Source organism: Ochotona curzoniae, unplaced genomic scaffold, assembly GCF_017591425.1.
Source record: "Ochotona curzoniae isolate NIBS_2020 unplaced genomic scaffold, NIBS_Ocur_1.0 scaffold_1037, whole genome shotgun sequence".
In the NCBI taxonomy this organism is placed as follows: Eukaryota; Metazoa; Chordata; class Mammalia; order Lagomorpha; family Ochotonidae; genus Ochotona; species Ochotona curzoniae.
In genome coordinates, this window is record NW_024467083.1 from 26261827 (window position 1) to 26287404 (window position 25578).

Consider the following 25578-nt stretch of genomic DNA (forward strand, 5'->3'; position numbering starts at 1 on the left):
CAACATGACTGAAGGCTTCATTTTGCATGGTTTTGAGAGAATGAAATGAAATGAGCAATGTGATTTTCCATCCTAAGACAGGTGTAAAACAAACTGCCATCCAGATATAAAATATTAACCATATGATTGGATGATATTTTCATTGACAATCCAGAAATTCAAAAGGATTTTGCAGTCAGTTGGTCCAATACAGATAGTTTATTTGATAGCCTGGCATAAACAAAACCCAAAGATCTGATGAATTCACTTATGTCACATGCATTTTCAATAAATGTATGCACTTATTGCAAACCAGGAATGGTTGGAGTACTAGAGACATGGAGATGATGGGAACAGGGTCCTAACCTGATAAGAAAGATCAGGTCTAACAAACTGAATAGACTGAATACAAATAAACAAGTAATTGTACTCCAAAGCCATCACTGTGATATTCTAATAGGGGTGTAAGCAAAATGCCACTGGAGGACAAAGAAGGAGGGGCACTAATTTTTTGTGACTGCATAGTAAACAGAATGTTTGTTTAGTATTATTTTTGACTTAGTCACACATCTAATTAAATAATTCCAAAACGGAAGAACTAAACGGCTGGATAGTTGGTGGTTATTTTGATTTCACAGTGGTAGGAACAGTGTATTAAAAATATTATAGTAATTACCTACATTTGCAGCATCATTGGGTAGTATTTCAGTCAAGATGATTGAAATAATGTGTTCACTGCTGTTCAAGTTCAGGCTTTATATTCTCCATGACCCTGGCATCTAAGATAGCTGCATTCCGTCAAAACAGCAGCTCAGGCAGCAATTCAGTGAAGCAAATCCATCAGTGACGTCAAGAACAGAGACAAGCAGGCTAAACACTCTAAACAGTTGCCTAAAGTCATTCTGACGAAAGAAAAGGTTAACTGAATGTTTCACTCTTAAATCTGCATTTTATTCAATTTGCTATTTCATCCAAATCTAAATATTCTGAAAGTTGCAAATGTGGAGCAGAGCTCCCAGAGTTAACCTGCATAAAATTAAATTTAATTCTAATTTAGTTCATTTCCAGAATAGCATCCTGTAGTCAATGCTAAAACCCTGATGGAGTTTCATTTTCCATGATCTTTGTAAAATAATAAGTTCTATTTTCCATAGCCAGAGAAACATCCTGAGCCTCACTTGCCTAGATAGCCTATAATCAGATGTTACTCACCACCCTACATTATGTCAACAGCCACAAACCATTCCCACTAGAGCGGAAAATAATTTCCTGACCTTGCTAAAGTAATGAATGTTCTCATTTATGACATTTGTTTGGGTGCTGGTAGAACTATTACAATGACTTTTTAAATACAGGTTCCAGAGCATTCTGACCAGTGCCAAACATGTACTTTCCACTCCCTTTTCTTCCAGACACTCTTCAAAAATAAAAGAAAGAAAAACAAAAGAAAGTAGACTACAGTGGTGGTTTCCAAATCCAGTTGTCCAAACTCATCTAATGACTTTTCTAAGACAGGCTTCAGTTCCTGAAAAGCGTCTCCAGCTGTGGAGCCCCCAAGTCTGTACTGATGATCCACTCAACAGGAACAGCAATGGTCAGCTTCGGATAGAACTTTGATGGTATGCGGTGTGCTTAGAAGAACATCGTATGAGGGTTAAAAGGTTAGCAGTGATGGTTTAGCAGTCAGGGTACAAATCAGGACAGACTGAATAGGAACTAATATGAGAACAAGGAATTAGTATCAGTCATATGATGTAATGAAGACATTATATTTGCATTGGAACATGACTTTTTGATTTTAGGTCTACTTAAGTGCTGGAGCACTGAGTGGTGTCATGGTTCGGTTCTGAGCCTTTACCTTGAAACACTCCATTCAGCCACTCAGCGGAAGTGAAATGGGAGGAGCTGGCAAGGGAAGTTCTGCACGTACATGGTACCATCTCCTGTGAACAGCCCTTGGAGGTCATGCCTGACCTCTAGTTCCACAGAGAATCGGATACAATGAAAAGGCAGAGTAAGCTGCTGCCAAAAAGAAAGCTATAATCACAGAGGAATTTCAGGGTGAAGGGATTACCCCAGCTCCCGATTGCACCTGTGTGCAATCTGCACACAGATGTGGAGGTGTGCAGGTGCTCCGTGTGCCTACTGGGCGATTCTCCACTGGAGTACTCAGCCTTCCACTGAAGACTGATCTGCAGCTCCCAGTGCTATTGACACCAAACCGATGGGAACAACCACAGAGAGGTCTTACGCTGCTTTTCAGAGTCTCCAAAGCAAAATGGAAACGAGGTTGATGGAAAACAAACTCCAGTTTCTAAAAATGCTCCAGTAAAAAAAGAGAATGAAAAAGACCACACACAATTGTTGCAAAAAATACTGATGGCATTGAAACTGGGTGATGGGCTTGATGTGTAGAAATTGTCACAGTAAAGGATTTTTTCATCATCTGTTACAGAGGGATACCAATAGCTAGAATGCTTCTCTGACACATGAAACCATTTTCCCTATGTCTGAAGGATCGTTTTTGGCAAGCTTCATTCTCCCCTCACTTACTTGGAGAAATGAGGCATCAAAGTGGGTAAACGGTTGCCAGGTTTGCCAGTTCCCTGCTCCTCCTAAGTGTCTGATATTTTCTTTCCTAAGAGACTTTCTAGGCAATATTTTATCCTGAAGATGGAATCAGGAGTGTGTCCCTATTCGTAACTTAAGCAAATATTTTAGAAGTTGATCTCTGTAAGTTATTTTCTATTTTTCTCTAAGTAATTATTTCAAACTGACACTGTCATTTACAAGAATGGATATACTAGAGGCCAGTGCTATGGTGTAGCATGCTAAGCTTTTGCCTGTGAGCCAGCTGCTCTACTTTCAATACAGTTCCCTACTGATTTATCTGGGAAAGCAGTAAAAGACGGCATCCACAGAGGAAATCTGGGGGGGTAAGCTCGAGGCTCCTGGCTTTGGGCCCACCCAGCTCCAGCTATTGAGGCAATTTGGGAAATGAATCAGCAGACAGAAGATATTTCTGTCTCTCCTCTGTTTGTAAACCTGTCTTTGAAATAAAAAATAAGTTTTAAAAAATAATAATCTGAGAGCTTGTCAAAACATGAGGTTAAATTTAAATCATCAAGTTCATAAAATGGATCAATTTTCAAACCCCAATCAAAATATACAGTTTCTTATGGAGAGATATGCCTAACTTTTACCAAAGTTGGCATACAAAAATCCGGCATTTTAAAATAATAAGAACCTGCCTTCATTTCATTAACAAATTTTTTTCCTACATGGAATTCCATTCAAAAAACCTAAAACAACAAACACTCCTATACACTGAAAAAAAAAAAATAGGCTTACCATCCATTTTTTTTTAATAAAAACGTACATGCTTTTTTTAAAAAAAATGAGGTATAGTAGCACTTAGCTGTTAAGTACCAATGGCTAAAATAAAATGCAGGTAGGTAGGCCAATACTACTCAAAAAATCAGAAGTGCTGGTACTGACCGTATTTTGCACTTGTAGATAAACAAATTGTTTTGCTGGTGTTTCTGGAAGCAGAAGGGAAGAGCCAGACCCCTTGGCACTGAAACTTGGTTGAGGGCCAGGGTTTCTGGTTTGGGCTTTCAAGCATGAGGTTGGTGCCACACATCCCATCTAAAGAGAAGTATGTAATGCAAATGCTAGACTATAGCTTGCAGTGATCATGGCTGCTGAGCCTGGCACAAGGAGCTTGCCTATTTGGTGAAACCCCCTTACACATAAATATCAGGCCTTATATTCCACTTTGAGTAGCAGGCACTGTAAGTTTTTTTTGAAAGGCATAAATGTAGGTGTGATTAGAAAGTCGGTTTTGAGGTTTTTCCGTGGCAGAACAATCAGATTTAATAATCAAAATATCACCTGGCAGAGGCATTAACAAGATCTGGGTTAAGGAGGAATCTCTTGCAAGTTCTGAAAAGCAGCTAGCACAGTGGTCAAAATAACTCTCCCTCCAGACTCCCTGCACATGTTTCCTTAGGATCCTGAACAAATGTATTTACTCCATACGCATCGCACAACTCTAAACACAGGCCTCTGGCACATCCTCCCTTCTCGCTACTCCACAGACCCATATCTTCACGAAACCAAATTATGATAGGAATCTCAAGACAATGATCTTTCAGGGTAACTCCCTGGAGTCATAGTTTCTGGTCTTTAAACACAAATTGAGAATCAGAATGCCTGGACAGGCATTTCATTTAGTGGTTAAGACACCTAAAACCAATATCTGAGCATTTTATATCCAATTCCTGATCCTCATTTCCTACTGATATGAACACTGGGAAGTGTGGAAGTAATTGAGTCGCTGTCACCCTCATGGCAGACTTGGACTGAATTGCTGGTTCCCAGATTCAGTGTAGTCCATTTCCATTGGGAAATTTGGGGAAGTGCATCAGTGGAGGGGAGCTCAGTATCACTCTTATTCCCTCTCTGTCTCTCTCCTCTCTGACATTTGAATACATTTCTTTAAAATCACAATTTTAATGAATGTGGGCTGGCACTAAGCTGCAATGCCCTTGTTCCATAGGATGCCAGTTCAAGTCCTGCCTGCTCTACCTCTGATCAAGTTCCCTATCAATATGCTTTGGAAAGCAGCAGAGGATGGCCCAAATGTTGGTTCTCTTCACACGTGTTAGAGACTTGGTAGAAGCTCCTGGTTCCTGGCTTCAGGCTGGCCCAGTCTTGGCCATTGTGACCATTTTGGAGTGAAACAATACATGGATGATCTCTCTCCCTCTCTCGCTCTCTCTCTCTCTTTGTAAACTTTGCCTTTAAAATAACTCAATGCTTAGAAGAAAGGATTCCAATGAATGAATGATGAGCTTTCAAACCTTTGTGGACCATGCATACCCCTCTGAAATCTACATACCTCAGCATGTGCAGAGAGCCCACTGTCATTTTGAGGAGTTCAAATAGGGTTCTTCATGGATGACAATGAGACCATGGGAGTATTCTATGCTTCCTCCAAGGGCTGAATCCTGTGCCACAATTTCTTTCTAAAGAGGAGCTGGAATAAGCACTACATTGGAGTGTAGTGAACTTCAAAATCATATCAGGACATGCAACGATTCTAAAACCTATTAGGTATCAGCACACTAGGAGCCCACAAATGTAACTTGACGAATCATCCTCATGTTTTGATATCAAAGATGATCAACCAGAGAAAGACAGCCTCAGCCATGGTGCTGCCTTACATAAGGAGGGCAGACACACTATCTTTGTCCACACTAGGAGAGGAGTCCAAGACATGAACTTTCTCCAAGTTGCTGGGTTTACCTGTGCAAGTCTGGCTCCCTGTGGTTTCTCCATTCTGCAGCGCAATGGCCTGAAGCCACCAGCCCTGCAGACCTCATAATGACCTTGGGTCAGCCACTAAGGACACAGCAGTTGAGAGTCAAAATATGCACAGGTTCGGAGGCCCTTTTCTTCCAGAGCAGGTCTCATCTACAGGCAGCAGCATAGCAGACTATAAGGCCAAGGGACTAAAGGAAACAGCAAAATGATCCTTTGAGTCAGAACCAGAATTGTACTAAAATTTTATATGTAATTTGACTAGGAGTAAAAAATTTTTTTTTCTTTTTTAAAGATTTATTTATTTTCATTGGAAAGTCAGATACACAGAGAGGAGGAGAGACAGAGAGGAAAATCTTTCATCTGCTGGTTCACTTCCCAAGTGTGCTGAGCTAATTCGGAGCTGAGCTGATCTGAAGCCAGAGCACCTTCTGGGTCGCCCATGCGGGAGCAGGGCCCCAAGGCTTTGGGCCATTTTCGACTGCTTTCCCAAGCCACAAGCAGGGAGCTGAATGTGAAGCAAGGCAGACAGGACACGAATCAGCACCCATATGGGATTCCAGCATGTGCAAAGCAAGGACTTTAGCCACTGGATCACCACACAGGCCCCAAGAAAAAGTATCTTATATTCTGCCTATCTCTGTCCCTGACTCTGTGACTTGTTTGTTTTCCCCTTCTTCCTCAACCTCCAGCTTGCTCGAAGATATTCTTGCATTTCAGGATCTTTTCTCCATTCCTCCCGTGACAACTTGCTTTCTCCTCCATCGTGAGGTTGAGGCCTGAGCTGGGGCCTCCTGCCAGTTCACTCACATTATTCCTCACTGCTCATAGGATGTAAAAGCCAGAAGAATGTCTTTCATTCTGTGTGCACCTAACACAACTCGGCTTTCTCAGACAACATACACAATCTGTCTTTCATTTAGGGATATTTTTGCTCCTTAATACAGGGGATTTTCAAGTTGCCTTTTGTTCTACTTACATTATCAGAAAGAAAGAAAAAGGAAAAAAAAAAACACCGGCTATTGTAGACCAAAGGTCTGAAATGAACAGGGAGAGAAGAGGTAAGATGAGGTAGAGATATTTCTATAAACGAATGCTGCCATTAAGTACTGGGTCAATAGCAAAAGCCCCAGGACAGATTCCATGCAAAGAACATGCAACCATTTCTTTCTACAGAATCGCCTGCCAATGCTACAGTAAGCTGTCCATCTTTCTTACTTGAATCCAGTGGTCACAGTTGCATTGCAGATGAAGACTCTGGAATGTAGAGATAGGTGAACAAATGGAAGGTCACATATAGAGGTAATGGCAGATACCTCATGCACCCAGAATCAACTTCAAGCAAAGCCATCTATAAAGTGTCAGCTTGTGGTTACAAAACTCATCACTCAGGTTTGACCACAACTGATTCACTTTTGCAAACATTCACTGAGTGCTAAAGAAGATTTGAAGATGAGTAAGACGCAACATTCTCTAGAGTTTTTCAGTCTGGCCAGGACTTGTAAAATAAGTCTGTTCTTCAAAAGGTTGTAATTCAAGGCAAAATGTGTTACACAAAAGGTAAACACTAATTTTTATAGATATCTGATTTATCCCTTCTTATATAACCAATGCTAAAATGGAGAAAGGGGTCAGGCATTTAGACTAATAGCTAACACAAGGTTAAGATACCTAATTTTCACATCACAGTACCTAGGTTTGATGGCTGACTCCAGCTCCCAATTTCAGCTTCCTATCAATGCAACCACTGAAAGTAATGATGATGGCTCAGGGAGTCAGGTCCCCACTGCCCATGTGGGAGACTTGAGCTCCCTGCTCTCTGCTTTGCCTTAGCACAGCCCTGACCATTGTGGGCAACTGCAGATAAAGGAGTTCTCTTTCTCTCCTCCCTCTCCCACCCGTAAATAAATCTTTTTTTTTTTTTGGAAGATTTTACTTATTTTTATTGAAAAGGCAGATTTTTACAGAAAGTAGAAGAAATAGAAAGTCTTCCATCCTCCGGTTCTTTCCCCAAATAGCTATAATAGTCAGAGCTAAGCCCATCTGAAGCCAGGAGCCGGGAGCTCCTGGGGTACATGATCCCAAGGCTTTGGGCCATCTTCTACTGCTTTCCAGGCCACAAGCAGGGAGCTGGATGGGAAGTGGAGCAGCCAGGATTAGAACTGGCATCCATATGGGGTCTCGGATCTCAGTGTATGCAAGGCGAGGACTTTAGCCACTAGGCTACCATGCTAGACCCCAAAATAAATCCTTTTTAAAAACAAGTAAATAAATGGTTGTAAAACCAGAATGAGCCTTAATAAGCAAAATGTAGAGAAGATTCACAGGAAGCATTGCATGGGTGTGCAAATATATTAACACAAGCACATGTAATGAGAGATAACCATAGTCTCCTTAGGCACAGCTATAAATCACCCTTGAGTCTAAAGACTAATGTCAATCCAGTAGAGTCCAATGAGCACAATGCACTGATCAGCTACACACTAACAGATCGTGTGAAACCTGAAGGCATTCAACAAGCAGTACAGGAGCCTTGCTCACAAATGGTCCATGGGGCTGGCACTATGGTATAGAGCATAAGCCACCATTTGTGGCATGGACATCCCATATGGGTGCTGGTTCGAATCCCAGCTGCTCCAATTCCAATCCACATACCTATTAATGGTCTAGCAAAGCAGCAGAAAATAGTTCAAGTGCTTAAGTCCCTCTACCCATCCAGAAAACTCAGAAAAAGCTCCTGGCTTCAGAGCAGTCCAGCTCTGGTTGTTGAAGCGTTTGAGGAATGAACCCTAGTAAATGAGGATCCTTCTCTCTATATCTCTACCTCTATTTCTCTGTAACTCTGCCTTTCAAATAAATAAAATAATTTTTGAAATAAAAAAAGAAATGATCTAGTGGCATGACTCAATGAATACTTCCTCTTAACAAAGGAGCTTTAGGATGACAGTAGCAAGAAGATACCTGCATTTGCAGAATCTTACCTACATCTTTGAGTTTCAGGTCATCATGTCAATTAATATTAATAGCTAATTGTCTTCTCCACTTGGAAAATTACTGTTATAGTGTATGCTTAGGACGTGTTTTAAAAGTAGGAGAAGCTTCTTTAGAAAGAATCTTAGGAGAAAATACTCCAGACAGAAGCAATCAGGATCAAGATATGACGGACAAAAAGAAGTGTGCCTGGTTGTACAATGAACAAGACAGCAACAACAATAAGGCAAGCAGGAGAGTTTGGTAAGAACTTGTGCCTAATTTTCTTCAGCTAGTTTCTCATAAATTAAAAAAAAAAAACACTGAAGAGATTCTGAGTTTTCTCAGTTAGTTACTTGTTTCTTTGGAAAAGATGAGCAATGAAGAGAAAGGGGATAGACAAAGAGAGAGAGTTCTCCCAACCACTGTCCCCCCCCCCCCAACTAGGACAGGCAACTCTGGAACAGGTTGAAGCCAAGATCCAGTAGTTCCATCCAGGTTTCCCATGTGAGTGTCAGGGGTCGTCATTCACGTTCTCAGGCACACGCTCAGGAAGTTGGATTAGAAACAGAACATCCAGGACTCAAACCAGCACTCCAAAAGGGGATGCTGATTTTTCAAGCACTGACTTAACCTGGTAGACCCCACATCAGACTCTAATCAAAAGGATAATTATAAGCAAGGTAGACCAATGCTGATATTAGGCACTGTGCCAAACATTTAATATGTGTTACCTCACAACGCTCACAACAGTTCTGTAGCAGAACTGTAGTTGTTCTGTAGTAGTACTACTCGTGTTTTGCTTGTACACAACTGTGGCACAGAGTGGCTAAGTCACTTTTCCAAGAGCACAAAGACAAAAGTGTGTGAAGCCACCCTCCTCTCTACTGTGCTATGCTGCTTCGTTGGTCTTAGCATACTGTATTTGTTTCCCACACCAAGCAGCTTCTTCTAACATATGAGGGGTGGTCTGCTTTCCATAACATTTCATACTCATTTCCCAAAAGAGGCCATCTAATACACTCCAGGGTTATTACTCAGCTGCCAAGAACCAAAAAAAAAAAAAAAAAAAAGCCCTCAAAATTTAAAAAAGAAACAGAAAGAAAGAAAAAAGAAAAAGAAAGATGCTGTGTGAAAACCTCTCAAAAATCTATACCTACCCATATGCTCCAAAATTACATTTGTAATAAAAGGCTTTTGCATTTTCAATATTCACCAGCAATGAGCCACGCAGCTGTGGAAGCCTAACAATTTGGGCAGAAAAACAGGCAGAGAAAAAGAAGAATGTAGTCAAGCCCCAAGGAAAAAATGTTAACATCCGGAACCAATTCACCCACACAGGCTGAGGAACCGTTACACCCAGCTCTCCATAACATCCCCCAGCACCCCCCACTGTCCATACACACACATACTTGCTAATTAAAACTTTGCTTACTATTTTCTCACCCTTACAACCGCCAAATGCCTGTGTCCTATCTGAGGCAGTACCCACCACCCAAGTCAGAATATCACAGAGATGCCTTAAATCTCTGTGATGTCACAGTCTAATCTGTTTAATGCATAGTTGCACAAGATGGGTACTGACATTCCCAGGATTGATGCCAGTCATGCAGTCAGTGCCCTGACCACTGGAGGAGAGGCAAACTTCCAGGTGTCTGGCTGGTCGTGTATCTTGCAGCATCTACACATCTAATTGGACAGAGCTTACGGATGAGATCCTGCAAATCACCCAAGATTGCAGCATGCAACTCGCCCCCTGCCACATTCTATTTTTCAAGAGTTTGGCTCCATATGGGTCGGTTAGGAAAGGAAACGGACCCAGAGACTCAAATGCTTCTGCTGCTGCAACAGCGCATCAAATCCCATCAATCAGTTGCCTGCACAGAGTGGGGCTGGCAACAAGAGAAAGCTTCAGAACAGAGATGGACTTTATATCATTCTCTTTTTAGCTTCCAAAAGCCACTTATCTATCATTGGATGAAGCAATCAGGACTATGACAGACTGTGCAATTAAACATCCAAGAAATACATTCATGCTCAAAGTGCACACACAAAACCAAGTGGGGCAGGAGGAACAATAGATTTTCTCCAAATCCCTCTTGAAGACATCAGATTTTCTAAGACAAGATTACTTGGAGTGGAAGGAAAAGTGATGGAGAGACAGTGAACAGGTGGGCCCTAAAAAAAAAAAAAAAACTGAAACCCTCTGTCAAGTCCTCTGAAATTCACTGCTGGTGTCTCATCAACTTACAGCCTTAGGAAAGTAATAGAGCACAGAGGGCAAGTGCTTAACTGGATGAGAAATTTCTACAAATAACTGATCCCACACCCAACAAGGCTGCTCTAAATAGAGCTGTTACGAAATACAAGAATCAGAGCAGTCACTCAGAGGTTAAAGTTAAAGCCACGACTCTGAGAGCCGGTGTGCTTGCCGTGGGTCCTCAAGGCAGTTTCCTAATCCTCGGGCATTAAAAAGAAGCCACTGTGGAAATCAGAATCTCTTCCTTTGTAAATTCAATCCATGGCAAAGGGATTTCAGCTGTGATTGCTGAGTTTGAAAAAAAAAAAATCAACAGTACTAAGAAATGCACGAATTGCCCGTCACTGCAACTGATACGTCTCTAAGCTGTTCCATTTTGAATCAATTACCAATGAGATTCCATCCATCCTGTTGTGAATGGAGAAGGGAATGAGTAAAACAGAGCCCTTAAAAGTCTCTCTCCAAATTCACTATATGAAGAGATTTAAGACATGGATGTTTTAGACCAAATACAATGTGCAGCCATGATGCTTCTGGCCATAAAAGTAATAAATAAATAAATAAATAAATAAATAGTGAATAAATAAAGCAAGTTGCCTTGAAAAGGCTCAAGTGTCCCATTCCAAGATTATTCCTTAGAAACCCTACTATCAGACCCGGCGTGGTAGCCTAGGGGCTACAATCCTCACCTTGCACATGCTGGGATCCCATATGGGAGCCAGTTCATGTCCTGGCAGCCCCACTTACCATCCAACTCCCTGCTTGTGGCCTGGGAAAGCAGTCGAAAATGGCCCAAAGCCTTGGGATCCTGTACCCACGTGGGAGATTGTGAATAAGCTCCCAGCTCGTGGCTTCAGATTGGCTCAGCTCTGGCCGTTGCAGACACTTGGGGAGTTAATCAGCAGACAGAAAATCTTCCTCTTTGTCTCTCCTCCTCTCTGTATCTGTATATCTGACTTTCCAGTAAAAATAAATGATTTTTTAAGTGAAATTCTACTGTCTATTGCTGTCACATAAAGGCCTCCACTAGCAGGTACAGAGATTTGCCTAAGGACTGATGAGACTAACACTGACAAGAAAGGAAGGTATTGACTCAGAAATAATAAATAAGCTCTCATTCATTCATGATTAACAATTCCTTTTGGGAGACAATATGGGTGACAAGTATGAAATTTCAATCTATACAAGCCCAACCCTTTCCCTAGAACACTTTAAAAATCACCCATAGCAGGGCTGGCATTGTGGCTTAGAGGGTAAAGCCACCACCTACAACACCAAAATTCCATATGGCTGATGCACTTCCGTTTCAGTTCCCAGTTAATGTGTCTAGGAAAACAGCAAGAAGATGGCCCAAGAACTTAGGCCCCCACATTCACTTGGGAAACCCAGAAGCAGCTCCTGGCGCTTGACTTCAGATCAGTCCAGCTCTGACCATTGAGGTCATTTGGGAAGGAAGGAAGGAAGGAAGGAAGGAAGGAAGGAAGGAAGGAAGGAAGGAAGGAAGGAAGGGAGGGAGGGAGGGAGGGAGGAAAGAAGGAAGGAAAGAAGCATGGAAGGAAAGAAGCATGGAAGGAAAGAAGGATGGATCACCCATAGCAAGGTAGCTTAGTGGTTAAGCATATCGATTCTGGGCTCATGCCCGATTGGATTTAAATTCTAGCTAGATCCCTTAAATCAGAGTCAAGAACATCTGGCCCACAGCCCACAAAAATCATTCCATCTGGCCCTAACAAAGCAACTGAATTTAGGGATCAAAATTCAATAAAGCTATAGGCAGGCTAACATTTAGCTAATGATTCTGTATGAACCTCAAATGTTACAAATATCCACATGGGCCTTGGCAGGACAAAAAACTCCCCATTCCTGCCTTAAATGGACTAGACATGTGTGACAAGAGGTAAGTAATTTCATCTGTTGGGCCTCAACTTTCTCATCTGTAAAATGGGGGAAACAAACTCCCTTTCAGGCCTGTTAAGCAGTTGAAACAGGAGAATTTGCTAAAACCATCAGTGTGGTTTCATTTAAAGAATACTTTGCAGATCTTCTTCCCTGACATTTAGCTTAGGTATATATTTTCCTTTACTTTTTACTTGATTTTAACTTAACTAAGCAATACCTATTCATCCTTTACTGCAGCCTCAAAATAATTAGCTTATTTTGCCCAGAATCCTGGCTGGTGGTTCATCAGAATCTAGCTTTTTAAAGAATGAGGCAGTCTATCAGCCTATAGGATAAAGCAGGACCTCTGAGAGACTTCTGAGCTCCCTGGGAGGGGGTCGTATCAGAAAGGAACCAGAGGTAAACATGCTGGTGTGGGTCCACTTCCCTCCATCCAAAAAGGCCCCTTTGTCTTCCACAAGCAGGAGTTCCAAAAGGAGCCTGCCCAGTGGTGCCTCCTGCACACCCCTCACCTTACCATCCCAGCCAGCAGACCACTACCCTGGAACACCCACCTCCCTCACAGGCTCACTCACTTGCTGCCTTTTTGCCTCAGTGGAACCATGAATAGTGATAGTTCTCCAAGTTCTTTTTTACTTTACTGGCCCTGTGGACTCAAATTTCCTAAGTAAGGATTCCACGCCAAGTCCCAAATAGTTCATTTTAAGAAAAAAAATTGGGGGTAGAAGGGAAGGTTGATGTCTGCTATAGCTTACAAATTAAATCAATTGCTTATCCACGTTGATCATTAGGATAAATAATCACTACCAACTCCATTGATAGGAATACTGGGCGCTGTGCTAAATTCTTTGTTCCTATACATACACATTTAATCCTCAGGACAACATTCTGATAAATATAGTTATTGTTCTTCCTATTTCACAGATTAAAAAAAAGCCAGAGTTGAGATTCACTTTTTTTTCAAGATGTTTTTTTATTGGGAACTCAGTATACAGACAGGAGAAGAGAAGAAGCTCTTCCACCCATTAATTCACTCCCTAAGTGACTGCAGTGGTTGGAGCTGAGCTGATCCAAATCCAGGAGCCAGGAACTTATTCCCAGTCTCCCACACAGGTGCAGGGTTCCAGTGCCTTGAGCCATTTTCGACTGCTTTCCCAGGTCACAAGCAGGAGCTGGATAGGAAGTGGGGCTGCCAGGACATGAACTGGCTCCCATATGGGATCCCAGCATGTGCAAGGTGAGGATTGTAGCCCCTAGGCTACTGCTCCAGGCCCAAGAAAGATTCACTTTAATTGGCCCAAGATCAGGCAACTAGCAACTGAGAGGACCAGGACTCAGACAAAGGAAATCTAAGAATCTGAGATTTTCAACCACTATACCACATAATTCATTCTTTCATTGAAACAAATAGAAATGTTATTAAGATAATAACAGTAAATCATAAGTATGTCTTTTCTTTTTTTAAGATTTGTTTTTATTGCAAAGTCAGATATATAGAAAGAGGAGGAGAAGAGAGAGAAATATCTTTCATCCAATGTTTCGCTCCCCAAGTGACCGCAACAGTCGGTGCAATCCAAAGCCAGGATCAAGGAGTTCTTCCAGGTCTCCCACACAGGTGCAGGGTCCCAAGGCTTTGGGTCATCCTTGACTGCTTTTCCAGGCCACAGCATCCACATGGAACTGGATGGGAAGCGAGGTTACTGGGATTAGAACTGAAACCCATATGGGATCCCGGCACGTTCAAGGCAAGGACTTTTAGCCACTAGGCCACCGCATCGGGTCCCTTACGTGCATCTTTTCAAAAGATTATGGAAATGAGGTTAAAGGTAAATTTACTTTAGTGCAAGTCATCTTGAAATCCAAGCATAGTTTTACCATAACATGCATTTTCCATGAATGCTTTGAAAACTCACCACATACGTGGATTTTTTTGCATCGGAATAAATCTACCTTCTAACTCAATTTTCCATGATCATTTTAAAGGGCTCTTGCTTAACAATAATGACAACAAAATATGAATAGTGACAGCATAGTCAGGACAATAACAAATAGCAGCATTTATTGAACAGGGAGTGTGTGCCAGCCACTGTGCTAAGAGAGATACATACATATATAAAATCTCTACGTACACATAGACACACATGAGAGTACTTTCAGACATCTGAGAGAAAAAATGAAGTAAAACATAATGTTATTTGGGTAAATAATTTTGAAATCCATACATACGAACTTTAAAAGTTCACGGAAATGCATATTATAAAAGCATTCTAAATATGTCTTGAACCAAAATTAACTTATCCTCTAATTCCCTTTCCCCCCCCCAAACAGAAAAATGTCCCTCTATTTCTGTTATTTGGTAAGAGCTTCATATGTGGCAGCCATTCACGATAAAACAGTGAAGACAAGTTCCTGATCTACAGCAGTTTAAGGGTAGGAATGGGAGAGGACAGCTGGTAAGTCCGCGCACTCCGTGATTGCAGAAGTCTACATGGGGGCAGCAGGGCCAGGGGTGCCACGTGAAGATGGGAGTAGTTGGTGGGGTTTGGACCCAGCTCTATAAGCCTCTATGGGGATAAAACCTCACAAATCAGAAACCTGAGAACCCCTCCAAGGTGCTTACTGGGCCCAGCTTTGCTTCTGACCCTGCCCTCAAGTTCAGGAGCTATGAATAGAGGTCTTGAACACTAAGCTGTCTTCTGATCTAGCTTGTTGACAAGCGTTTTGCCTGTTACTAAGTCATCCTTTTAGCATTCTCACATCTCTGCCAGATCAAGATCTCGGCTTAGCAGACTAGACATGGAAAACAGTTACTAGCGCTTTCCACCAGGCTCAACCAGTTATGGGGGCAATGGCTTTGTGGGGGGTGAAGAGGCTCCAATTCAACTCATCAGTAATGAAGTTTTTTTTCATCAATCATCATTTCTTAAATACCCAGTTTTACTGGTGATTTCTGAGAATGGCACAATGTCCAAAGCATTAAAAACAATCTAACATTTCTTTTTAAATTCACTAATAGCCTTTAAACAGCACTCACACAAACAATACTAAGTTGACTCAAGTGCAAGGGACTGGGGGTCAATGATACAGGACTTCTGAACATGCCATATTAATATAAAACTTTTTCAAGAGCTTCATTGAAGCTTTTAATTCTAGCCTCCACAATTTTTTTTTTTTTTTTTGTCTTCCGTTGCTATCACCGTTACTTTCCACCACGATAACCTAAATGGTCCCTGGTTCTAACAAAGTAAATGATGGGTCAAGTTACAGCCCAAGTCAATCAAAAGAAAATGTTAACCTTTTTCACAACAAAATGAAAATTATTGGGATTACTTGATTTGATAGCGAAAGAAGATTCAGGTTTCAGTGGAACATCAAGATTGTGTCACACACCAAGAACATCCTTAGCCTCATCTGTCGATGTAAACAACCTTACATGGTTTTTTTTTTTTTCAACATTGCCAATGTCCATCTAGAAATCGAACATTCCTGACTCAACCATTAATGTCAAAGCTAGCTCAAGAACCTGGATGTCCTTATTAAGTCAATACAGCTCTCTCTTTACCATAACACATATATATAACACAGAGCACAAGGGTCTATTTGAAAAACCTTGTGACACAGTGAAGTTTCACAAAGACCTACAGTAGCAATTAAGGCTACTGAAAGGTTTCGCAATTCAGTAACGCTCTGAAAGTCGTATTTATTATACCTTTCGTTTTCTACCCAAATCTCTCTTCTCTATGTCCTGCATAGTACAGCACCTCTTGGATTTTACTATCCAAAGAACAACAACAAATCAAATGACATGCGTGTGATTTGAGGAAACTTTGTTAAGCCCAAAGACAGCACTACTGTGTTCACAATCTCTTTTTGGCACAGATGATGGACACTCCCTTCTTTCCAGAAGCAAGAATGCAAGTGTAAGGGCCAAGGCACGGACCCCTCAGCTTACACTTCTGGGTCCTCTGGAGACTGAGGCATAGTAAGGTATTCCCCTCCTAGCTCGCTAACTCTAAGCTCTACAGAATTCAAGCCTACAGAATTCGCTCCTCAGGGTAAATGCATTGTAAAGTTAGAAAGTTTCTCTTCTCTGAAGAGACTAACTCCTTCATTTTGTTTCTAATCCCCTGGAATATCGGGTGGGGGGGAAAAGACAAAAGTTTGCTGGCCCAGTGTCTCAGTGGTGGGCAGTTCTCGGGTGGAGCTTAGGGCAGCTAAGGCACCCCACATGGACGCACAGGGACCCTCGGTGTCTCCAATCGATGGGACTTTACTTTTCAACATACGGACTGGGATATTCATTGACCCTAGAATTACCCATTTGGAAATGGTTAGGCACTAAAAGTTCTTCTGGCCGAGGGATTCCTGGTTTCTAATTGCCAATGTTTGAAGTCAGTTTGATTCCTCGGAAATTTGTTCAGCCTGATGAAAGCAAAAACTCAAACTCCCCTCACAAACTCCCCTCAGGGCTCGAGGTGTAAGATCCTTGGGTTCCGTTTTTTGGTTTTCGTGTGTGTGTGTGTGTGTGTGTGTGTGTGTGTGTGTGTGTGTGTGTTTATTCCTCCCTGATATTTTTGGAGAGGAATGGCTTTACTAAAGCCTTCCCGGTTGTTCCTAAGGTCCCCTCACTTCTCCAGGATGTAATTAGAGTTAAGAAAGGCACCGAGCAGCCCCCTGATGACTGCGGAGATTGAGACTCCTTTGCAGCCCGGAGCGCACGCAGCCCCGCGGCCCGAGGCAGACCGAAGCTGGAGAACCGGCAGCTGAGGCCGCGCAGCCGGGCCGCGCCTGGCCACGCCGCGCTCCCTGCCTCGCGGCGCGGGCGATCGCGGGCCTTGGGGCCGAGGGACAGCAGCCACGGCCACGGCCAAGATCAGAACGACTGACCCATTGTCCCGGGACAAGATGCCGTACCAGTCTGAAAAACTCATCTGAAATTTTTAGAGAAAGAGATGAAGATGTACGTTTTCAATGTGAAGGAGATCGGGAGAGGAGAGGCTTCTTTTCTGGGATTAACTTCTTTTCTGGGGTCTGGGGCTTGAATGTTCCAGGCTGAGAGAGGTCAGGACCAAGTGGCCCTCACCGGGCTAAGAAAAATAGGTTCGCCCAGTGGAGAACCACCCAGGCTTCCACAGCACAAGGCTCAGTGTGAGCCAAGGACTCTGTTGAGCCCGTCCAAGGCAGCAGCACTATTGATTCCCGCGTCGGTTTGTTGAAGTTCTGCCTTTTTAATCCTCTCGAGTATGTGATGGCATTTTAGAATCAGTCCTAAGCAGGAACTTCAAGAAGTTCCTGGAAACCTGGAATGAAAAGAGGCTGAGCCCTTTCAGCAGTTTTTGGAAGAAGGCTGCTATAGTAGAAAATAGAGCAGGAGAAATAAAGGGATGTTTTCACGTGTATTTGCTATGTTCTTTATTTTCCCAAAAACGTGATGATGATTCATTATTTGTATGAACCCTGAATATTTTCCAGACTGCTCTTGGTTATTTCACTGACTTTAGGCATAGAAGCATATGAAATTATTCTCCAAAATAAAAGGCACTGTTCTTGGCACCAAAGAAGATGTCCTTATTAACTAACTGAAATGTGAAATTTAATTAGAAAGCTTTCCTCTGTTAGGCAGCACCAAGACAGTTTCATCTACTGAACTGTTCTAGATCTTGGTCAAAGTTAAATGAAAGGTTAGAGTCACCCAGGTGTCTATAAGCTTCTAATCTGAGATTCTCTGTGACTTTCAGAGGGCACTGAGCGGCGCCAAATATTTGGCTTCTTCAATTCTAGATGTTCCCAATTTGGCAAACTATCTACAAAAACAAAGGTTTTTTGGGATTTTCTGTTTGGGTTGTTTTTTTGGTTTTTTGTTTGTTTGTTTGTCTCTGAAATATCCTCTATGCCCCATTCAGAGTTGGTATTTTGATGAGGAAACAGCCTTCTCATGGTGTAACAATGTGCACATACACAAATGTGTTTATAAAGGCATATACTTTTTTACAAGCTTATTCAGACATTTATCTGTAGAGGACAACGCTGGATGCTGGCTAATATATTAAAAGTTTAGGATAAAAAGTAATGATTGCGGAGCCCATTCTCATTTCTGTTCCACTGCAAAAGATCCTGCCTCAGAATGAAGCCCTTAATGGTGCTGAAGAAATGTTGATTGGTCCTCTCTAGTTCCTTGGGTTTCCCACCCCTTTCCATTTCACAGCAGGTCCCCCCTACAAGTCTCACTTTCCACCCCTGACATTTCGAGCAAGGGCCTTGAAATTAATTAATTAACTAAATTAACTAATGATTATCCTTCCCCTACCCCCAAAGAAGTGTAAACAAACCCTGATTTATAAATTTGCTAATTGCTGCTCCCAGTGCAAACCCATAAGTATCTCAATAATGCACATATAAAATTCTAGGCTTATTAGAAACCAGAAAAGGCAAAGAAAAGTAACCCACAGGGATGAAGGAGAAGTGAGAGAGATTCCACACCCTACCAGTTCCCTTTTTGCCCCTTTTGTGAAAAGAATCCCAAAAGGTCAAAACATAAACCTCAGATAAGAAAACCACTTAAGTCGTCTCCCCATCGAATGACTTCTCGGAGTAGAAAGTAGTATCCAACTACACTTCCAGAGACATTATCAGATGGAGTTCTGTGTTTCCAGAAGGCAGCAAGGGAAGTGGTATGCATGCCAATCTGCCTTCTTTTTATTCCTGTGGAATGTGCATAGTTCACTCTCAAAAAAAATTTTTTTTACAGTCATCCTGAAAAGGAATTTATAATCTTAAATAGTTGTTATTTTTCAAGTATGAGAAACAAACAAACAAACAAAAAATTCTACCAGAGACCCTAATTGGAATCTGCAAAAACTCCTCTCATCTTATTCATTTATTTCCGAATGTATGGCAATAGAACACCTGCGGGCGCATGTGTAGCACTTCACTCTTGAATGCAACAATGAAGTCTCTAGAAAAGGCTTGGATAGACACAAACTTTAGGACTTGTGAGCCAACACATAAGTGTCCCCTTCCTTGGGGCCCAATACGAAGGACTAATGATGAGGAACTTGCTTTCCTGAACTCAGGTCCACACAGGCACAGGAAAATACACAGATCAACGGGAGACACAGACCCCGCCCGCAGCTTAGGCGGTTCAAGTCATTCTTCGTCCTTTCCTAACATGTTCTATTACTAATTGAAGATACATTTCACCACATTTGTGTTTGAAGAAATTGATTGAAGGGGCTCGGTTGTCAGGAAAACAACAGATCTGTGTCAAACGCGAATCATTGAAATATAGAGTTTCAGTTTCAAGCATTTCATTCTCTTTTTCTTCAGGGAGGTCCCCACCACCAACAGCAGTACCACCGTGAGCTTTTCTTTCCGGAAATTTCAACTATAAAAAAAATTTTTTTAAAGCTCCAAAATGGTGTGGGACGGAAGATCTAAATTCTGAATTGCAATGCCTTTGGCTGAGCGCTCCTGCGCTCAGGAGAAGCCTCTCCGCCGGCCAGGTTCTCCTGTGAGGCTGCTGCGGAGCGGCGCCCCAGCAAAGGGAGAACCCTTTGCCTCATACATCCACTTGCTATCCCTGAGTTGGTCTCCTTAAGCCTGATGGAGCCGGAGGGGTGAGTGACCTTCCCCAGCGCAATCCACAGCCCACTTTGCTTTCCTGCTCAACGAAACCCAAACACTGCGCATCCGAATACATGGTTTCCCTCGGCTGCCGGGCTTCCAGAGCAATTTGCTGTTATCCCTTCAGGGTGGTGGTATAGAGAGAGCACAACGACTTTCCCTTTCCTACAGGCTTCCCTTGTGTCATCGCTCCAGGGCCAGAGTTTTACCCCGAACTGCCCGCGCTCCCAGGCACAGTCCGATCAGCGCGCGAGAAAAGTGCCTGGAAGTCGGGTTCAGTGAACAATCATCCTCACCCGCCGACAAGGAATTCAGTCCCTCCACGCCTCCCCACTCCCTCGGGTCACTTATCAAACGAGTGGCCTGCACAGAAAACGGTTTTGATGGGGAGGCGAAAGCCTTTCTTAATATCCAAAAGCCCTACACTTGGCTGTTGGCTGGCGTCAGAGCCAGGCACCCTGGAGGCCGGTACTGGCGAAGGGGGACGCACGCGGTACACAGGAACCAAGTTCCTAACTCAGGCAGAACCCAGAATGCTGCAAACCTGGTCTCCTGTCAGAGTCCCTGGCTGCTGCCTGCTCCGCACTAAATACCCTCTCCACACTAAATCCAAACTCATCCCCTTTTTATCCGTGACTTTAAGCGTCACCTTGTTTCCCTGCTGGGGTTTTGGAAGGTGGGTAAAGAATTAATGCCAGGATTAAAATATTGAAGTTTTATTCTGAACAAACAATCCTTAAACGAGCAAGTTAATCCCTGTGACCGGTTGATCTTGGGAGCAGGAAAGTCCTTCGGCCCTTCCTGCCTTATTCCACTAGGGGTTGCGTTGTGTGACGCGCGTGCGGTGAGGATACAAGCTTCCGATGCGTGCGCAAGTGTACACAAAGTGCCCAGCTGCCCGCGGGTTCCTGCCTGCGTCTGTGCCTATGTGCCCACCCAGGCCACGACCGCGCTGCCTGCAAGGCCCAGGCCCGAAGACTATGGTAGGGGGAATCCCTTCGCAGAAGGTTTGAATTATTTCGCCCAGCAGGAGACCCCGGCGTCGAGGCCTTTAGCGGAAAAAATCCAAAGCCAGAGCTAGGGAAGCCAGGTGGAACCAGGACTAGGGTCCGAGCGCAGAGGGCGCCGCCGGGCGCCTGAAATACACTTCCAAGACCGAAGCCAGAGCAGCTGTTCCGGGCGATTCCGGCTGGAAAGTCTGCCCCGTTGCTGCTGAGCGAGAGGCTGGGGCGAGCGGGAGCGGGAGTCGGGCTTCTTCTGGGAGAGGGTCTTGAGACCCTTTCGGGCCTGTAGAGGAGGAATCCTCCAGGCTCCTCCGAAAGACAGCGAATAACCTGCGCGGGTATGGCAATGAGAGTAGTGCACAGGCCCCTCTCTAAAGCCTAGCGGCCTTGGGGTTTTTCCGGGCCACTGGGCGCGGTGGAAAATTTTGAAATACATACTGTGTCCTCTGACGGAATGAGTGCTTACAGCGCGCAGGCCGGGTTGGTCCCCTGCCGCTGCAGGTTGGCGCCCCAGGCTGCGGGTGCTCCGGCGCCAACTAAAGCCAACTCTGTCCAGGTGCGGAAAGAAAAACAGGCTGTGAAAAAGCAAAAGGTCGCGTCTTTGAATACAAGTTACATATTAAAATCGGAAGCTTGGGTTGTCTGAGGATCCCAGGATTTTAAGGCTGTCTCGAATGGGGCGCTCTGGAAATAATACCAGACTGAGAAAGGAGATGGTGAGAACAATAGTTTCTGTAAGAAATACGACGCGCCTGTGCGGCTGTGTGAGTCTGTGATCTTTAGTCTGGTAGCAAATTTTGTTCATATTTTTGTTGTTTTTCTCTTCTTTTTATAGGTCCTGGGCGGGCAAGCCCCGCAGCGACCTCTCCAGAGTCACAAGAAGGTTTAAACGGAATTGAGAGGCCCAGGGCTCTGAGACACTGCCCCGCAGGCTAAGGTCTCCTGCATAGATTTCCCCTGCAGCTATCTGCATACGTGGTCCTGAGTGTTTGTTAGGGCGTGGTTTTAGAAGAGGAATGGAACACATAAAACAACAAAACAAAAACAAAAAACCTGTGCCGGCATCTCCTGCTCTCAGGCGGGTCCAAAGACGCCATCTTCACCTCCTCCAAGGCGGGGTTCCTATCCTTTTCAAAGAGCTTTTCCCCTCTTACACCGCTGCGTCCCACTCCCAACAGAGCCTTAGCGGAGGCTGCAACTTGCAGATGACCTCAGCCCTCCAGGAGGCTAGGCTAGGCTAGGCCAGGTGGCCAGCTTCCTGCTTCTTCCTCCTGCTGCACCCTCGCCCACACCCACACATATACTTCAGTTTCTTTATTCCAAAAGCCCAGTTTTTTCTTTTTGAAATGATAGTCATGGAAACGGCCCACTGAGCTATTACATAAAGTCAGTCCCTCTCCGTAGGTCACCACCACCCCCACTCCAATGCAGAAGAGGGCTAGCGGACCCGGACCCCTGGATTCCGCTCCAGGAATTCAGGCCCCTCCGAAGTTCTTTGTCCCAATCATCTCCACTTTCCCTCCTCACTTTGGAATCCCAAGAACAGTGGCGTCTGAGACTCTGACCCCACCCGTGGCACTTTGAACAGAGGACATCAGGCAAGCTAGGAGCGATGTGGGAGCACCCCCAAGCACAAGGGTTTCTGGCGTCAGAACATCTGCCACACGCAGTTAAATCACTCAATCCTGTTTTTCCACCCCTGGGAAAGTGAAAGAACCTGGACCCTGGCACACGGTGAGTTGTCAGAAGCTGAGCAGCCAGTCCCCCTAGCCCTGTGAAGGTGCTACCGAGCCCTGGACAACAGATGAATTACCTGAGTTAGCAGGGTCTGGCCTGCGAAGGGAAACACACGTTAGAACGCGTTCCTTTCCTCATTGTCCACGCAGGGGTCATGGTGGATCTCCCACTCATCCCCTTCCTGTTACTCTACTGGCCCCACTCCCTGCATCCAAAGACAGGGAAACACTTCAATGGACGAAATAAATCTCCTTTTAATTTTCTTTTCTTCGACTAATAAAAGTAATTCCCCAGCACTAAACCCAAATTCCATAACGGGCCCAACAACACGAAGAATTTATAAACCCCGTCTCTGCAGGTCACCCACTAATCGCGTTATTATTAGCCTTGGGAGCATGGAAATTGAACTGTCACTGCCTAAAGAGAAAATGTAAGCGACAGCTGTCCCTTCTCGGGTCGGCCAGCTTTCCGGCCGGGATCCCCTAGCTCCCGGCCGCTCCCACTCCCGCGCCAGCCGCAGCCTCCGGGGTTTGCCAGTCCATCACCAAGACCCGGGTCTACCGGCCCATCCGTGCTGGGGCAGCTGGAGCACCTCCAGCATGGTCTTGGAAGTGCACGGCCGCACAGTTTATGAAGTCGCTACAACAAATTACTAGCGGTGTGTGTGTGTGTGCGCGCGCGCGCGCGCGCGTGAGTGCTTGTGTGTGGTACGCGCGCACAGGATTCTTCTGACAACAGCTGTTTCCCCAGCCTGTTTTGCACAGTTGAACTCTTGGCACTTAATACAAAGGGTTGTCTTCCCCCTCTCCTTTCTAGGGGTCTGTTAAGACACAGATATGGACACCTACCCTGCCTCCTACGTGCTCTTTGCACACTATAAGCACCGAAGGTGCACAGAACGGAAACCCGCGTGTATTGCGCGTGCACACACACACACCTCGAAGGATAAATAGCCTCGTACCCATTCCTGTTTGCAGCAGCGCCAGTAGAGTAGAAACCAAAGTATGTTCCATCCGAGAAGGATGAAAACCCGGGTTGATGGCAAAACGAGACAAAACTGACATTTCTCACTACTATGAAAGCAGCCGGAAAACGCTGCTCCTGGGGCTCTGAGAAGCCATTCCCAGATCCTGTCGGCTTCCGCTGCTGCTTCGACCCGCATTCCCCTCCTAATCTCAGGGGCCTGCAGCCCATCCCGGAGCGCTGCGCTCTGCTCCAAGAAAAGAAACGGCTGTAAGCGAGCAGGCCTCCTGGGTTGAGACTGGTGGAGGAAAACACAACGGTTGGGACACCCTCCCCAAATTGATCCCGTGTTAGGGAGGCTCGGCCCGATTATTTGCGACAGGAAAAGGAACCCTGTGTCAGCGGGGCAGCGGCTGGGCCTCCCTCCTCGCCCGAGGGCTGGCCCTTTGGCGTCCCCTTCTCTGTCCGCCTCCCGCCGTAAGAGCCGAAGCACTCACCCGGGTGCGGCTCCAGGCCGTGTGCAGCCGCGTCCTCCGTGTCTCCGAGTGGGCCCGCCGGGCTCAGCGCCTCCATGGACAGGTCCAGCCCCTTCTCCTCCCAGTCTCGCAGTTTTCGCTTTTTATTGGAGCCGATCAAGGCTTCAACGGAGAAGGCATGTGCTCGCGAGCTCAGGGCGACTGCAGATCTTCTCCTTTCACTCATTTTAGCCGCCCGCACCCCGGTCTCGCTTGCCCCCGCGACTGAGGGAGCAGCCCGCGCCCTCCCTCTCCGAGCGCCCGCCGGGCCGGGCCCGGGAGAGGTGTTGGCTGCGCGGGTCCTCAGCGCCCTCCCCCCTGCGTCCTTCCCCGCCCTCCGCCGTCCGACCGGACCGGCGCGCCCAGCTGCCCCAGCCGCTAGCCACGAGCGCCCGGAGCGCCGCCCGACCGCTGCATGAGCGCCCAAATCTTGCTTCCCACCCACCCGGGCAGGCGTTCACGAACTGTGCCGAATGAGTTTCATCTTCCCCCCCCTCCCTCTCTCCTCCCTCTCCCTTTCTCTCCTCCCTCTCTCTCTTTCTCTCCCGGTCTTCCCGTCCTTCTCTGATCCAAACTTCTGGGAAACTTTTTTTTTTTCCCTAAATTCCTCCCTTTCCGAGGAAGAGGGGGCAGGCGGTGCGCTCCTGTCCGTGGGGTAAAGGAGAGGGAGGGGGGAGAAAGAAAAAGCCGGAGGGGCGGAAAGGGCCAGCCCCCAACCAATGGCCAGGAGGGAACTGGAGAAACCCTGAGAGTGCGAGCCAATGAGACGGAGAGAGAGACTGAGGCTCGGGCCAAGGCCGCGCGGGTCGTCCCCTGGATGCTCCAGGGCCCACTTTAACCCCTGGCTTCCCGATCCTCCTAGGGTTACTGGCATAGGGCACGGAGGAAAGGCTTTTGGAGGTCCTATCTGTGCGATTACAGACTCCTACAAATCCTTAATCTTCACTTTTTCCTCCCAAATCGGCAGGGTTCCGTAGCCCCTACGGAAAAGCTCACAATCATCAGTCATTTTAGATGCGGATTTAGAATGTTGGCGCTCTAACGAAAAGTTAACCTGCCAACCGCAACTCCCCCAGCCCTCGAAAAAAGAAACAGGCCAAAATATGAGTTTGATCTTCTCGTGCCTGCCCCCAGGTGCTTCGCCTTCGGCCGGTTCTGCCGGGATTTCGCCACACAGATTGCTGAAGTCCTGTTAAAACTTTTTTTTTTCCCCAAAGCAACTCCGGTTAATGCAAAACGAAACAAACAAAAAGTCCAATTACGGTCTTGAGTCTGGTACTCGGAAACCCCTAAAACTGCATTC

General features: G+C 45.1%; 1 protein-coding gene across 1 annotated transcript in view; it reads right to left on the reverse strand.

The window, feature by feature from the left end:
• The window catches only part of TBX15 (T-box transcription factor 15), a 121159-nt gene extending 96585 nt beyond the window's left edge, over positions 1–24574 (reverse strand). Inside the window, exon 1 of the mRNA XM_040998681.1 lies at positions 24258–24574. Within this exon, the coding sequence (XP_040854615.1) occupies positions 24258–24462 (205 nt within the window). The 5' untranslated portion in view covers positions 24463–24574. The remainder of the gene's footprint in view (positions 1–24257) is intronic.
• Positions 24575–25578: the final 1004 nt, after the last annotated feature.